Source organism: Phyllostomus discolor, chromosome 5, assembly GCF_004126475.2.
Source record: "Phyllostomus discolor isolate MPI-MPIP mPhyDis1 chromosome 5, mPhyDis1.pri.v3, whole genome shotgun sequence".
NCBI lineage: Eukaryota > Metazoa > Chordata > Mammalia > Chiroptera > Phyllostomidae > Phyllostomus > Phyllostomus discolor.
In genome coordinates, this window is record NC_040907.2 from 21,674,943 (window position 1) to 21,691,346 (window position 16,404).

Consider the following 16,404-nt stretch of genomic DNA (forward strand, 5'->3'; position numbering starts at 1 on the left):
ACCAACTGAGGTAGAGTCACTTGTGCGGGGAGATGAGTGATGAGAGAGGCACTTCAGAGGAGATGAGATGATGCATCACAGGGAGAGGCAGGGCTGATCATATAAATTATCTAATATTGAGACTTGATGTTTGAGCGTTGCCCATTTTTGGTAGCTCTTTGTCATGCGCCTCCATAATTGGCTATGGCAGTACATAATTAATGGAATGTAGATTATTCACAGTTGGCTTCCAGACCTTTATTAAACTAAGAACCAGAACATGCAACACGTCAGGTCAGTTCTTCCAAAACCACACCCCAAACCACTGGTGCCTCGACCTCCTTTGCGTCCCTCCGTGCTCCTGTGTTTCGGCCACAGCGGACAAGCCTCTGCTTCGGAGCCTGCTATCCTGCCTCAGCACTGGTTCACGTGCCTTCACACCTAGGATGCCTTTCTCTCCTTTTCTTCTCATGGGGCTCCACCCTGCTCCCAAGCCCAGCTCAGTGGCAAGACCAACTGCATGTCACAGTTGACTACTTCATGATTGAAATGCTGTCTTTTCTCCTGTAATTTGTCTTCAGGTCTGAGCCTGGGCATTATCTTTCCTGGAGCGCCTTCCCGGATGCCCCAAGGTGAGCATCGGAGCTTATGCTTCTCCTCCAGATACTCAGCAATTTGCACGTGAGTGTCTATTAACCTGCCTGTCTTCCCCACTCTCTCTCTGCACTGAGAAAGCTCAGCATGTATATTTGACCAAGAGTTAACCTCGCACCAGGCACATAGCAGATGCTCAATAAATACCATTACATGAATGGAAAGATGAAGGGCTCCAGGGTGGAGGAAGGGAGGTTGGTGTCGGGCAGCAGGACAAACAGAGAAGGGCTGGAGGAAGGCAGGCACAGACCTGAGAACTGAATGGCAAAGCCCTGCTTGCTGGTGAAGAAGTCGGTGCTGAACTGCAGGACGACCGAGTTGAAGGTGCTGTGCAGGTCCCTGGGTAGGGCCGGGCCGCTGAGCTCCTTCAGCAGGACCCCGCTCTCCACGGGCCCGTCCCAGATGCGTAGCACGTCGTGGACCTCCTCCGTGTCGAACACCAGGAAGTGCAGCCTGCACGGAGAGAGGGGGCAGTGGTCAGAGGGGGCCCAGCTGCTCTGTCCAGGGCTTCCGGTTAGGGAAGGCCATGCACTGAAGACTTGCAGGAGAAAAGACAAGGCAGTGTCCGGCAGCACGCTCATAATTCCCATGGAGTTTGCCGCGCCCACGGAGTCACTAGCAATGGGACAAGGGTGAGGGGTGCGGGTTTGGTGCATCTCCTGTGTTCCTAGGAGCTTCACGTCGCCATTGTCAAACCCCACCTGTCTCCTCAGTTCTACACGACAGCCCCGTCTCACTCCGGAGTCCCTGCCCACGGCATTCTAGGTTGTGAGGCGGATGCCGAGAAGGTAAGGTCTTAGTGGGATAAAGGATATAGATAAAAACCACAAAATCAAAATTCCAGCAAGTTGTTTTGTGGATATTGACGAGCTGATTCTGAAGTGTACACGGAGAGGCAGAAGACCTGGAACTGCCCACACAACGACGAAGGGAAAAAGAGGTGGAAGACTGACACTTCGTGAAGGGAGGACCTGCTACAAAGCTACAGTAATCAAGCCGTGTGGTAGGGGTGAAATAACAGACACACAGGTCACTGGGACAGAATGGAGAGCACAGAAATAGACGTGCAGAAAAATAGCCAATTGATCTTTGACAAAGGAGCAGAGGCAGTGCTGTGGAGCCAAAGTAATTTCTTCAACAAGTAGTGCTGGAACAACACGCAAAAAACTGAATCTAGATACAGACTTTATACCCCCAATGAACTAAAACGGATCACAGACCTAAACATGAACCTATAACTAAAACTCCCAGACGATAACATAGGGGGAAAACCTAGATGACCTTGGGTACAGTATGACTTGGTAGATATGACACAAAATACATGATTTACGAGAAAACAAGTGATAAGCTGGAAGGCATTAAAATTAAGAATCTCTGCTCTGCAACGATAACGCCAGGGGAATAAAGAGGCAAGCCGAAGATCGGCAGAAAATATCTGCAAAGGACACATCTGATAAGGGGCTGCTATCCAAAATATAAAGAGAACTCTTCAAACTCAACAATAAGAAAACAAACAACCCAATTAAAAAAGATGGGACAAAAGCTTTACCAGACATGTCACCAAAGAAGATATGCAAATAGCAAATAAGCTTATAAAAAGATGCTCCACATCATATGTTACCAGGGAGATGCCAATTAAAACAGCAGTGAGATACCTCGACACACTTATCAGAAAAGCCCAAATCGGAAACACAGACACCAAACGCCGATGAGGGCTCTTGTTAGCGCTGGTGGGAATGTGAAATGGTACCTGCCACTTTGGAAGATGGTTTGGCGGTTTGTTACAAGCTAAACATACTTTTAACATACAACATAGCAATAACACTCCTTGGTATCAGTCAAATGAATTGAAAACTATGTCCACACAAAAACCTGCACTTGGATATTTAGAAGGTTTTATTCCTAATTGCAAAACTTGGAAACAACCAAGACATCCTCTAGTAAGTAAATGAATGAATACACTGTAGTACATCCAAATGGAATATTATTTGGCTCTAAAAAGAAATAAGCTATTAAACCATGAAAAGACATAGAGGACACTTCAGTGCATATTACTAAGTGAAAGAAGGCATTCTGAAAGGCCACATACTGCACGATTCCAACTATGTGGCATTCTGAAAAGGCAAAACTGTGGAGACAGTAAAAAGATCAGCCTGGGTGATCCAGGGCCTGAGTGAGTGGGAGGCGTGAATAGGTGGAACAGCAAGGATTTTTACAGAGTGGAAATACTCTTATGATACTATAATGGTGAATACATGCTACTACACATTTGCTCAAATCTATAGAATCTACAACATCAAGAGCGAACCCCCAAGTAAACTATGGACTTCGGGTGACAATGACATGTCAGGGCAGGCTCGTCAACTGTACTAAATGTCCCACTCTGGTGGGGTTGTTGATAGCGGGACAGGCTGTACATACGTGAGGGCAGGGGGCATCTGGGAAAGCTCTGCGTCTTTGTCCCCATTTAGCTGTGAACCTCTGTCTGATCTAAAACACAGTCTCACCCAGCTGTGGTGGGGGCAAGGGTGAGCCTGCCTCTTGGTTTCCCCAGAGCAGAACTTGGGATATTGGCTGTGCACCAGCTTGCCCCAGCTAATCCCTAACAGCCTGAGGAGGCAGGGCAGGGCTCTCTGTGGGCAGGGTGCCCACTGGCCGCAGAGCTCAGCAGGAATCGGAAATCTTCCAGAACAAAATGGCTCTGACTGCCAAAGCTGCCTTGGTTATGAGCCTGTGCAGCTCTCTCTCTTCTAATCAGCTTGTATTTTAGAATAATTTTAGACTTACATAAAGGTTGCAAAGATAATATGGAGAATGCCTATAGATCCTTCACCTTTTCTTCCATTGTTAACATCTTATATTTCCCTGGTACTTTTGTCACAGCTAAGAAACCAACCTTGGTACATGACTTTGAACTCAACTCCAGACTTTATTTGGATTTCTCCAGTTTTTCCACTGATGTCCTTTTTATATTCTAGGCTCCAACCTCCTTTTAAAAATATTTTTTAAATTATAAAAATAAGACATGCTCAAGGCAGAAAAAGGCGAACAATATACAGACATATTGAATTTTTAGTCCCTCTCACATGAACTAATCTCTTTTCCAGAGCTTTCACTTAGTATTAGTTTTCATGCATATCCTTCCAGACTTCTCTTCAGTGTGCGCAAACACATTTTCCCTGCACATGGAACCAGGCTTTTACATAGTTTTTAAAGTAACCTTCTTTCTTCACTTAATAGTATATTATGGAAGTGCACATTAATTTTTTCTACAGAAAAGTACATTGGTATGTGTCACTATTGTTTTGCTTTGCAGATTTCTGTTACTATTTAAGTTGACTTGTAGAAATATTTTTTTGTGGGGTGATGTGTATATATTTTCAAAAGACTGGTTCTAGTCCTGGCTGGTTTGGCTCAGTGGACTGAGTGCAGGCTGCAAACCAAAGGGTTGCTAGTTCAATTCCCAGTCAGGGCACATGGCTGGGTTGTGGGCCAGGCCCCCAGTGGGGTCCATGTGACAGGCAACCACATGTTGATGTTTCTCTAACTCTCTTTCTCCCTACCTTCCTCTCTCTCTAAAAACAAATACATTAAATCTTTAGAAAAAATAAAAGGTTGGTTCTGATCTACACCAAGATCATGGTGTAGGCAGACATAGCTTGCCTCTTTGCACAACCACATCAAAATTATAACTAAAATATATAATAACCATCACTCAGAATTGTCAGAAATCAAGTTGGATGGAAGCCTGACAACTACAGAATTAAAGAAACCACATCCATTCAGACTGGCAGGAGGGGTGCAGAAGCAGAACGGGCTGGTCTCTCACCCATGTGTGGTGGATACAAATTTGGGAGGGATATTTCAGGCGTGAGCAGGCCCAGCTCCACACCAGGCCCCCAGCCCATGGTTCCAGTGCCAGGAAGTTCCCACAGCTTCTGGCTACAAAAACCAATGGGGACTGAGTTGGTGGAAGAAACTGCTGGAGCTCTAAGTAGTTCCTCTTAAAGAACCCACATGTGGACTCACCTACTCAGACTCACCCCCCTTTGAGCTCCAGCACTGGGGTGGCAGCCTGAAGAGCACCACTGGCACATGGGGAGAAACGGAAGTGTCTGGCATCAAGGCGAGCAGAGGCTATTATCCCTTTTCTGAGCCCGCCTCCCCATGCTGCAGAGGCACACAGACTGGTGCCATATTTGAGGCTCCATCAACCTGACTAACACTGTTTAACCCACTTTGGAGATCCCCAGGGACACTGGCACACCCAACTTACAGGCCCACCCAAGCTGCTTTTCCATATGAATGGCTGGTCTTGGGTCCTAGTTCACAACTTCCTAAATTCTATCAAACAAGCAACAGCTAGCCGCAGTGAGCTCCAGGCCTGCCACTAGCAGCAGCCAGATTAACTTCACAGCTTGGTTTCTCCTGGGAATCTCCAATCCCAGCACAAGTAACAGCCTTCTAAAATTGCTTTATAGCTCAGGAAGGGCAGCCCTGGGCAAAACACAGGTAGAGGCTGACCTTGGCCTGCACCACCCAGGAAACCCCAGAGTCTGCACACCCAAGTGGTCAGCTACAGACCACTTCAGGCACCCCAACCTGCCCCTGAACAGGTGATCCTCCACAGAGGGTGAAGGTTGGTGGTCAGTGGTCACAGTCAATTCTTGCAACTGACTGGCCTGGGTAAATCCCTCCCATTGATCTGCCAACAGCAACCAATGTTCAACTACAAGAGGAGGGTGTATTCAGCCCACATGAAGGGCACACCTCAAATACCCAGCTTGGGTGATAGGGGAGTCTGTGCCACTGGACCCTATAGGACATTTACTATTTTAGACCACACTACTGAGACACGAGTCAAAGCAGCTCTACGTAATTCATAGAAATAAACACAGGGAGGCTGCCAAAATGATGAGACAAAGAATCATGGCCCAAATGAAAGAACAGATCAAAATCCCAGGAAAAGAGCTAAACGAAATGGTGACAGCAATCAATCAGATGCAGAGTTCAAAACACTGATTATAGGGATGCTCAAGGGACTTGAGGACTTCAGCAGCATAAAAAAGATCCAGTCAGAAACAAAGGATTCACTACTTGGAATAAAGAACAATTTACAGGGAAACAACAGTAGAGTAGATGAAGCTGAGAATCAAATCAATGATTTGTAACATAAAGAAGCAAAAACCAACCAATCAGAACAACAAGAAAAAAAAGATTAAAAAAATGAGGGTAGTGTAAGTAGCTTCTGGGACAACTTTAAGAGGTCCAATATTCACATCATAGGGGTGCCAAAAGGATAAGAGAAAGATCAAGAAATTGGAAATCTATTTGAAAAAAAAATGAAAGAAAAGTTCCCTAATTTGGGAAAGGAAATAGACATACAAGTCCAGGAAGCACAGAGAGTTCCAAACAAGATGGATGCAGAGAGGCCCATTTCAAGATACATCATAATTAAAGTGCCAAAGGTTAAAGATAAAGAAGAGAATCTTACAAGCAACAATAGGAAAGTAGATAGTTACCTACAAAGGAGTTCCCATAAGACTGTCTGCTGATTTCTGAAAAGAAACTTTACAGACAAGAAGGGATTGGCAAGAAGTATTTGAAGTGATAAAAAGCAAGGACCTACAACCAAGATTACTCTATCTGGCAAAGCTTTCATTTAGAATTGATGGGCAGATAAAGTGCTTCCCAGATAAGGTAAAGCTAAAGGAATTCATCATCACCTGGCCATTATTACATTATTTAAGAAAAAGGAGAAGATCAAAACTATGAACATTAAAATGACAACTCACAACTATCAACAACTGAATCTCAGAATAAAAATGAAAACAAAAACAAAAAAAAACAAACAAACTAAGCAAACAACCAGAGCAGGAACAGAATCTTAGATATGAGGATCATTTGGAGGGATATCAGCTGGCAGGGAGAAGGGGGAGAAAGGAGGAAGTGATGCAGGGATCAAGAAACATAATTGGCAGGCACCACATAGACAGGGGGATGTTAAGAACAGTATAAGAAAGGGAGCGGCCAAAGAACTTACATACATGACCCACGGACATGAACTAAGGGGGGAATTGCTGGAGGGAAAAGGGTACTGAGTGGAGAGGGGCAAAGGGCAAAAAATTGTAACAGCTGTAACACCATAATCAATAAAATATACTTAAAAAGGTTGATAAATATAGCTAAATTACTCTCATAAGTGATTGTATCAATTTACATTCCTGCTGAACAGTACATTTATTAGTATTTTATCCTAGTATCTGGTATCCTTCCCTTTTAAATTTCATCTATTTTGGCATAGCAGCTACTTATTTTATGTAACCAACCATGTTAATCTTTTCCTCTTGGGGTACTGGGTGTCATATCATGCTTGGGCAAACCCTCTTCACCCCCAAATGATTAAAAAGTAAAACTTTAATATTTTCCTAGAACTTGTACAGTTTTATATTTTGGAGGTTTATAGGTTCATTATTTTTTCCAAATGGACACTCAATTGTCCCAACACCTATGTAAAGTTGCCTCTTCCATATTTTGACTACAAAATGCTGTTTACTTCCTCCTTAGCATTTATTACAGCCTATACTTCCTTTATCATTTACTTGCTACTCGCCTCCGGAACTGGGAGATAATTTTCATGAGTGCCAGGCCAGGTCTTGTTCACTATTGTAGCCCCAGTGCCTAGACGTGCCCGAGATTTTGGGTGGTGCCTATGAACAGCTGTGGGATGCAGACCCTCATAATGGAATAATCCAGGTTCTCCCACTGCTTTGAAATGTCTCTTTGGCCGATTTTACTGTCCTCAGCTCCAGGGCCCCCTCTTTTGCCTGTATTGGGTTACGGTTGTGATACCACGAACGCAGCAACCCAGCTGACTTTGGTTTTCGTATTCTCATAATTTGGGCAAGTTCCCCTCTGTATTTTTTCCCCAAAGTTTCTTAGCTAATTTCCCAAGTTTATCCCTTCAGACAAACTTCACAGTTATCAAGTTCCAAAATGTCCCACTGATATTTTAATTGGAACTGGGATTGATCAATTGGGGAAAATTTATATCTTTGTGTTGCTTATATTCCCCAGCTAGGAACATCGTGGATATTTTAACTTATTTGGGGCTTAGTTTAGGTATTATGGTAGTTTTATGGTTTTCTTCTTTGTTACACTTCTTACGAAATTCTTTTTTTTTTTTTTTTGCTTTGGCTTTATTGTGAATGGGATTTAATTTTTGTTACATATTGTTGAATATATGTGTGATGTGTGTATTTTCCGTCTTGTTAGTTCTAACGGGATTCAAGGGAAACTCTTGGGTTTCCTAGACAGACCCTGTTACAGACAGAGACGGAGACTCCTCGGCACCAGAAGCTGTGTGGGTTTTCTCCGTGGCTGTGCTCTCATTTCCCTGGAAGGCCTCCCCTCTGGGGGCTTCTGAGGGAGTGGGGACAGATGGGCTGTTCCTCAAGGCGCTTCCAGGGAACAGACTGGCAGACTGAGCCCCCCTGGGGGAGGAGGAGCTCCCCAGGAGGCAGAGCCAACACGAGCACTCACTGCTGTCCCAGTATCCCCCCTTCCTTCCCTGCTTCCCTCACGCTGGGATGCACTGAGACAGGCAGCCAGCCCTGGGAGCATAACAAGCGAGAAGCTGTGCGGTGCGGCTGTGCTCGTTCTCAGAAAAAGAGAGTTTCATAGGGACGGGACTGGTCCAGGAAGGGAGCAGGAAATGAGGCTTAAAGTCTGGGTGGCATGGAGGAGAATGTTTTCTTTGGATTGAATACCATAAGACAAGACCCAGAGGCCGAGAGGGGGTTAAGATGCCTGGAAATAAAGGCGACCACCACACCGAAATCCAGGTGGGTTAGGATGTCATGGGGAACAGAGCTGACTGAGAGAGGGAAGATGATGAGGAGCTCAGACTTAGTTAGAAGATTTTGGGTTTTATCTTCTTCCAGGCAGAGATGGACTTAAGTCCCTAGGGGTGAATAATTGAAAAGATGAGTGAGTGAATGAATGAATGATATCCCAGGAGGACCAGTCTGACGGGAGGTTGTGAAGAGAAAGACAGTGGAAACTAAGGAGAAATGGAAGAAAACATTTGCTGAAACGAGCACCATGTACAAGGCACTTACGCATTACCCCATTTAATCCTCACAACATCTTTATTTTGTAGGTAGCATCACTTGCATCTTAAAAAATGAGAATACTGAGGTTCAGAGAGGTTAACTACCTTGCCCGAGGTCAGGGCTGGCTAGAAAGCAAGCCAGAATTACATGATAAAATTACAGTCCAGGTCAGCCTGTAATGCTTCCGCTCTTTCCCGTGAGAATGCTCTCACACCTCCAGGAGGAAGAGGCTGTGGCCGATAGCCAGGCGTGCGCTGGACAGGCCCCCTCAACAATCAACAGTTTACATGTGAATCATACACGAGGGTAAAGGGCTGACATTCAAGACCATGAATTAAAAATGCCAGTCCATTGCCTTCGGCCTGGCTGATCTGATAATCAGACAAAGTCAAGGGCTTGGCATGGATGAGGTCAAGAGGAGTGGCAGGAGGAGGAAGAGGAGGGGAGCCGGAGGTCCTCTGTGTGCAGGAACAATTTGAGCTGGCAACTGAAAGGACAGGGGCTGCAGTTCCAGACCCCTGACTGCATTCATGTACTCCCACTGCTCCTCAGTGCTGGACGCTGGGAGATAATGGTGAAGATGACAGACAGGGCGTCAGTTTCGGTTGTTTCTGGAGACGGGCAATACTCCCGCATACACAAACCGGTGAAGGGATGACCAGCTGTGGCAAATGCAGTGCGGAGAGCGGCCAGGGAAGACGTCTCCAAGGAGGTGACCTTTAAGCAAGACGCAAAGCTCAATGGGAGCCGGCCCAGGGAAGAGCAGGGCAGGGGAAGAGGGGGGTAGGAGCTTCCTGTGGATGAAGGGCAGCATGTGCAAAGGCCCCGAAAGGGAACCCGCTCGGAGTGTCTGAGCAACGGAAAGGCCCCTGAGGCTGTGGCTGTGCCAAGAGAGGCAGCAGAGGCCAGGTCAGACCAGGGCCCTGTGGGGTCAGGGAAAAGTTTGGACTTCCTTCTACAGGCCAAGGGAAGTGAGTGATTAAAGAATTTTAAGCTGGGGCCTGACAGGAGCTGATTTACATTTCAGCATCACTCCAGCTGCCCAGATAGAAGAGACTGGCAAGGGCAAGCATGGGTGGCAGGAAAGTTAGCTAGGGGGCTGCGGCAGGCTCTAGCGACCCCTTTCATGATAAATCCTTGATGATGGCCCATGAAGTCACTTTGGCAAACCAACCACATTTATGAGAACTCTTCCTGGGGACTTTTATTGTCTTAGAGAAATCAGAGCGTGTAAAATGCTAATTAGAGGTTCTGATCGATAGGGATAATTCTGAGCCCAAACAGACGTCTGGGTGCGCCCGGGCCACTCCCCTGCAGTAAACATCTGGTCTTTTGGCTTTTGAAATAGTGAGCACAGTTTGAGGACCCCTGCCCCCACCACCCGTGGCAAGGCATTCCTTCATATAGACGCCTTGTTTGTGCGTGTGTGCGTTCCTCTGAGCCGCAGACACAACACGGGCCAGGGGAGAGGGCTGGAGTGTGCCAGCGCCGCATCGAGAGCTGTGGGGATGTGGAAGGCTCTGTCTTTGCCCTGGAGGCTGCTGCTGCTTATTGAAAGAGACAAACAGAACATAATAATATGCGTAATAGGCACTAAAAGCGTGGGCTGAATAAAGTGCTATCCAAATAACTGGGGGAGGAGGAAAACTAAGCATTTGTAGAAATGTCTATATGCCAAGCACTTCATGTATGTTGTACTCATACCCTCAAAAACCCCCTGCAATTTAGAGTCCGTTTTCCCGTCTTGCTGATGGGGGAACTGAAATCTCCAAGATCGAACACAGGCAACTCGAAGAGAGTGGGTTGGAGGGTGGTCAACAGCTAGTAAGGGTCAGAGGCCATATTCAAACCACGCCTGTCTGGCTCCAAAGTGGAAGTGGTGTGTAGGGCAGAGAGAGAGAAACACTGATTGGTTGCCTCTCATACAGGCCCTGACTGGGGATCAAACCCATGACCTTTTGGTCTATGGGACAACGCTCCAACCAACTGAGCCCCACCAGCCAAGGCCAAAGGCCTTTCCTTGATTACATCTTCTACTTGAGGGAGGCAAGTGTCTGAAGCAGTTTTGAAGAAAAGCATGAGGACATTGAGAGAGGAAGGAGCTCGCAAGACGGGGGCTCACATACACAGAGACAGAAAGAGTGTAGCTGGCCTCCCTGGATCCAGACTCCCTGCCACCTGGTCAGTCCACCTTTCCCCCAGGGCCAGGTGAGCTTTCTGAGCCACACACCCGCCCCAGTCATTCTTCTTCTTTCCTGACAGACTAACGCCAGACTTTCTAGGGGACACACCAAGTCCTTCAGGAGCAGCTCTAGCTGCTTTCTCCCATTCCTCTCACCCTCCACCCATCTCCGTCTTATTCTCTGGATTTGGGGGCTCCTCTCTGCCTGGAATGCTCCTACCCTGCACATGGCCCCCTACCACCCACAGTAGGTTGAATTGTCTCCCCCCAAAAAGATAAGTGCAAGTCTTAACTCCTGGTACTTATGAATGTGCAGATGAAATCAAGTTAAGTTGAGGTCATACTGGATTAGGGTGGGCCCTACATTGAAGGACTGATGTCTCTGTAAGAGAAAGGAGCACAAGATTTGGATGCAGAGACACTGAGGAGACACAGGGGAGAAGACCGTGTGAAGGTGGAGGCAGAGACTGGAGTGATGCGTCCACTAGACAAAGAACACCAAGGATCGCTGGCCACCCCCAGACGCCAGGAGAGAGACACGAGACAGATTCTTCTACAGAGTCTTCATGGAGAGCATGGCCCTCCCGACACTTTGACTTTGGACTTCCAGACTCTAGAACTCTGGGAAAGTAAATGTAGTTTAAGCTATTCAGTTTGTTCCAGCAGCCCTAGTGAACTGATACACCACCTGGCTAACTCGAACAAGTGAGGGGAGCACCAGATTCTTGTCGCAGGAGCAGGCACCTCTCCAGGGCTGTTCACAGGCAAAACTTGCTTCTGGGGTTCAGGTCCTCAGTTCTCTCATTCTGAAGAAAACCTGAACACATTGGGTATTTTTTGGAGCCTGCCCACCTCATGGCTTACAGGTGGCTCATTGCAAAAGAGATGGAAAAATGAGAAGAGAAAAAGAAATCTACAGCATCTTGCCATGTTGATTTCCCTTGCCTTCTGACTGGGCCCCGGAATATGAAAGGGCTGGGGGTGCTCCAAGCAACTGTCACCACTGCATGGCCACCGGCACGAGTGGATCTTTCCATCAGGGGAAGTGGCAGGTGAAAGAGGAAATGGCATGTTGGACGGCCATCTGCTGTAGGGGGAAGAGGGTCAGCAATCACTCCTGTCCCCAAATGAGAAGGCAGCTTAAATTGTTCTTAGTGACACTGGAAATGACACTAAGAAAATAATACTTGTTTTATAAAATGCCCCCCTCTGCGTCCCAGAGCCACAAACCGACAATTAAACCAGATTGTAATAGCAGACAATAATAATTAAAGCGTCGTGCTATCCAAAGAACAAAAACAGAGAAGACAGCCCAAAGCCCAAAGCAAGCGTTTGTGTCTAGAGCAAAATTGGAGGCTCTTCTTTCCCGAGGCCAGCTGGTATTCAGCAGAAAAAAAAAGATTCCTTTGTTATTTTCATAAGGGAAAGAATGAACCTGGGCTTCAGGGCACTCAGGAAGCTGCAGTGGCTGGCGTTCTGGGGGGTTGGGGCAGAGCACAAACACCAGGCTCTTGCCTCGTGCGGCGCTCCAACGTGCTGGGTGACCTTGGACCGCCTGCCTTCTCTTCATCATCACCCTGTACATGAAACCTCTGTGGCTGCCTATCATGAGCCAGGACCTGCCCCGAAGGTGTCATGGATTCTGTGGGAGGCAGATGTGTCTCTGTCCTTCTTGGAAGAAATGTTTTCCATAAGATGAAAAGCTCCATGCCTCCTGAAGAGTCTTTGTAACAAAGTGGGAAAACCAGTGGCTCAGGAGGCAAAGGTCTGGGTTCAAATACTAGCTCTGTGGGAGCTGACTGGGGGGCCTTGCAGAGCCTCAGTTTACTCCTCTGACAGATGGCAGTGACATCATCTGTTCTGACTAAGAGGATTATTGCAAATGGAGTCACATATAAAGTGCCTAGCACTGAGTACTTTTATACTGTGTACATTCTTCGCAGATAGTATGAAATCAATATGGTAAAATCACCTAAGACAAATTCTATTTTTGCTCCATTTCTTTGTTTTTACTTGACTAAGAGAGATGTGTTAAAGCCTGTCAATTTCTCCATGTGTTTCCAACAGATTTTTGTTTTATGTTTTCTTGCTATGTTATTTGGTGCATAAAGATTCATGACCTTTAGCATTGCTATGGACCGTGAATCTCCTTACTCGAACTAATTCCTTCTGTCCCATTTAATGTTTTCTTTTTACCTTGAATTTTACCTTTTTAAAGAAAAGCAATATTGTGATTCCTGCTTCTTGTCTGTGTTCTCATGCTATTCCGTTGTCCCAAACTTTTATTTTTAATATTTTATTACTCTCCTGTTTAGTAGCATTTTTTTCTTTACTTAACCTGAGAATCTTTCCCTTGCAATATGGGTGTTTTTCATGTGGGCACCAGCTCATGGCTCCTTACAGCTCCCTCCCTGCCCACAGGCCGGTAAGTGATTTCTCCACATGTAACGACAGAGACTTCCTCTTCCTGTACGCCATCATCTTGGGGCCTCCCTCTGGGATGCCCCACACGGCCTTCTGCCCACCCCTTCCACAGACCCTTTGCTCAGCATCCAAGTCTTGCACTCTGCCCTCCCACTTGACCTTTGCTCTTTGCCCATCCTTCAACCAGGTCTCCGACAACAGCCCTTCTTCGCTCTGGGCCTTGTGTCCATGAACTCTCCCACTCCCCTGCCCATCCTGAGCTCCTGTAACCTTGGCCTCTCCAGGGGCTGCCTCTTCTCCGCCCATTCCCTTCCACGTCACACTGTGGTGGTCAGACGGAAGTCAGTCACGCTTGTTATCGGAACTGACATGTTTGTTCTTGGTGGCAGCAACGATGTCATGTGTTCGCTGACTCTTATTTCCTCTTTCTCCTAGGCACACCTGCCTTAGGACCAGGTGAGCTGTAAAACCCGCTCTGGTCAGCGGGAGGTAGGGGTAAGGCCTGACTCTTAAAAAGCTTTGTCCCACTCTCCCGTGCTCTCTCTTCCCTCCTCAGCTGCTCAGAGGTGAGGAGGCCCTAGAGGATGGGTGAGGCTGTCACGGGGAAGGGGCCTGGAGCCTTGAATTACGTAGTGGAAGAGGTGCCCACTGTCATCCCCAGAGCCCTGTCCCACTGCAGATGGGCACAGAACTTGTGCGATGAGTAAAATATTAACCTTTACTAAGTTAAAACACAAGATTCGGGGTTATTTGTTACATCAGTTAGTGATTATTGCTAATGAAAGCTTATTTCCATCATCCTGTTCTATGCTTTTGTTTCGTATATTTGCTATTTCCCTTTTCAGTAATATTTCTTAGTTTTCACACGTCCTTCAGTTATTGCAAACTATACACTTTGTTTCTAATTCTACTCTGAGCATCTTAGAACATTCTCAAAAATATTCCTGAACTTGAATTTTCTCTAATTATCAAATTTAAGAAAAATAGTATACCCCTTCACCCCTGGCATATGTAAGACAGGAAATATCAAAAATATTAAAATATCACCTGGCTGGCGTAGCTCAGTGGATTGAGTGCAGGCTGCGAACCAAAGTGTCACAGGTTCGATTCCCAGTCAGGGTACATGCATGGGTTGCAGGCCATGACCTCCAGCAACTGCACATTGATGTTTCTCTCTCTCTCTGTCTCTCTCTCTATCTCCTTCCCTTCCCTCTCTAAAAATTAAAAAAATCTTAATAAAAAATATTAAAATATCAAAATATCCTTTCCCCAATATCAAACCACTGCCAATGTAATCAGGAAGCACAGGCTCAGGTTAAATATCATCTTTCAGGCTCATCATTCTTAGGAGAGTCTTCTCCTGGACGTATCGACGGGTTAACACCACACGTCTGGTTCAGTTCTCTGGCTGCTCTCACCAAGTGCCACAAGCTTGGTGACTTACAGTGACAGCTCTGTACTCACCACCGTTCTGGAGGCCAGGCGTCTGAACCCAGTGTCGCCACGCTGCAGTCAAGCTCTCAGGGAGAGTCTGTGCTCTGCCCCTTCCAGCTGCTGGGGGCTGTTGGCACTCCCTGGCTTGTGGCTGCATCATTCCAGTGTCTGTGTCTGTCTTCCTGTCATCCTCTCCACTGCATATATAAAATTTTCCTCAGCTTCCCTCTTGTAAGGACAGGTGTGACTGCATTCAGGGCCCACCCACATAATCTAGCAAAATCCTTAATCATACTTGCAAAGACCCTTTTTCCAAAGAAAGTAACATTTATGGGGTCTAGGCATTAGGACCTGCTATCTTCGGGGGCTGTCCTTCGGCCTGCGGCAAGGTCTTTGCGAATTCAGGGGGCCTGTGGGGCCGTTTTCTGTGGCTTTTGCGCATGTCATATCCTGGCTGAACCAACAGTGGGTGAGTCTCATCACACCACTGGCTCTGGTTTTTGATATTGCGGAGAAATTTCAGGAGAGTTGGATTACTTGTCCCTCCTGTCTTTCATCGAGGACTACTTTGTTTGATAAGGGCTAATTGTGTGTTTACCTGTATGAGTACATTTTGCCAAATGCTTTTAGGGATTTCTTTTTTTTTTATTATCCTTGGAACAGTTTTGTTTTTCATTACACTGAGTCTAAATCATTTTGCTGGGAACTCAGGGACTCTTTTCAATTCACCAAGGGGGTTCTGGCACCGTTCCCTCCATCCTTCCGCACCCCACCGTCTTCTCAGGAGAGGGAGCTGACACTTTGTATCGCATTATACCTCCTGCTCCATTTGCTCATTGTTCCCCTTCATTGATCTGCCTGGACGGGTACTCTGTCTTCCACAGTTGGCAACTTTTCTTTCATTTCTTCCACACCTTCGTAATTTTCCCCCTGCAGTCTCAGAAAGACTCTCCAGCCTGTTTTCTACTTCAATGCTTGTATTTCTTACAAGGCAAGTGCTGCTGTTGTGGATTTTAACTGTCACTGCCTGTGGGACTTCCTCACACCTTGTACTGGTGTCTGTGGCTGTCTTTCCACCTCAGGAGCTCCCCCTACCCCTTTCATCGTCCGTCTTATATGAGATTATTACCTAGATTCTCATTTAAATGTTCTTCTGTCTACTACTGTAAAATCTTTTCAAAAAACGTTCCTATTTCTTTAGAGAAATGGTTCTCTTTTTTTGAGAATGGTATGTTTTAAGTGCCACCACATTTTATTTTATATTTTGCTTATTTGTTTACTCACCTTTTGAAAGGGAGGGTGATCGGTACTAGTCCAGCGTGGCCAACCAACATTCTGCATTTCTTTAGCTGAGCTGTTTACTTCCCCCTGAGGGATATCGGAGTTCACCTGCGGGACTGTGAGACGGCGCCAGAGCTGTTGTGTGGCCGGTGCCACCATCCAGCGTAGCTCGGCTGGATTCTTATTCTGGGATAATTTGAAGCAGTTTGTGTTTCCCTTTCTAGAGGCCATCCGTGAAAAACTGCAGTTGCCAGACAGCACCACCACTCTGAAAGCTACATTGACGCCTACCAGGTTCTCCACATCCTCTCCTTCAGAAGCCTTTGGAGTGCTTTC

At 46.4% G+C, this 16,404-nt stretch overlaps 1 protein-coding gene across 2 annotated transcripts in view; it reads right to left on the reverse strand.

Annotated features, from left to right (window-relative positions):
- Window positions 1-16,404, reverse strand: part of CSMD2 (CUB and Sushi multiple domains 2) — a 555,419-nt gene that overhangs the window by 128,628 nt on the left and 410,387 nt on the right. For both annotated transcript variants that reach the window (XM_028512433.2, XM_036025734.1), the window contains one exon: window positions 884-1,086. In XM_028512433.2, coding sequence (XP_028368234.1) covers window positions 884-1,086 — 203 coding nt within the window. The remainder of the gene's footprint in view (window positions 1-883; window positions 1,087-16,404) is intronic.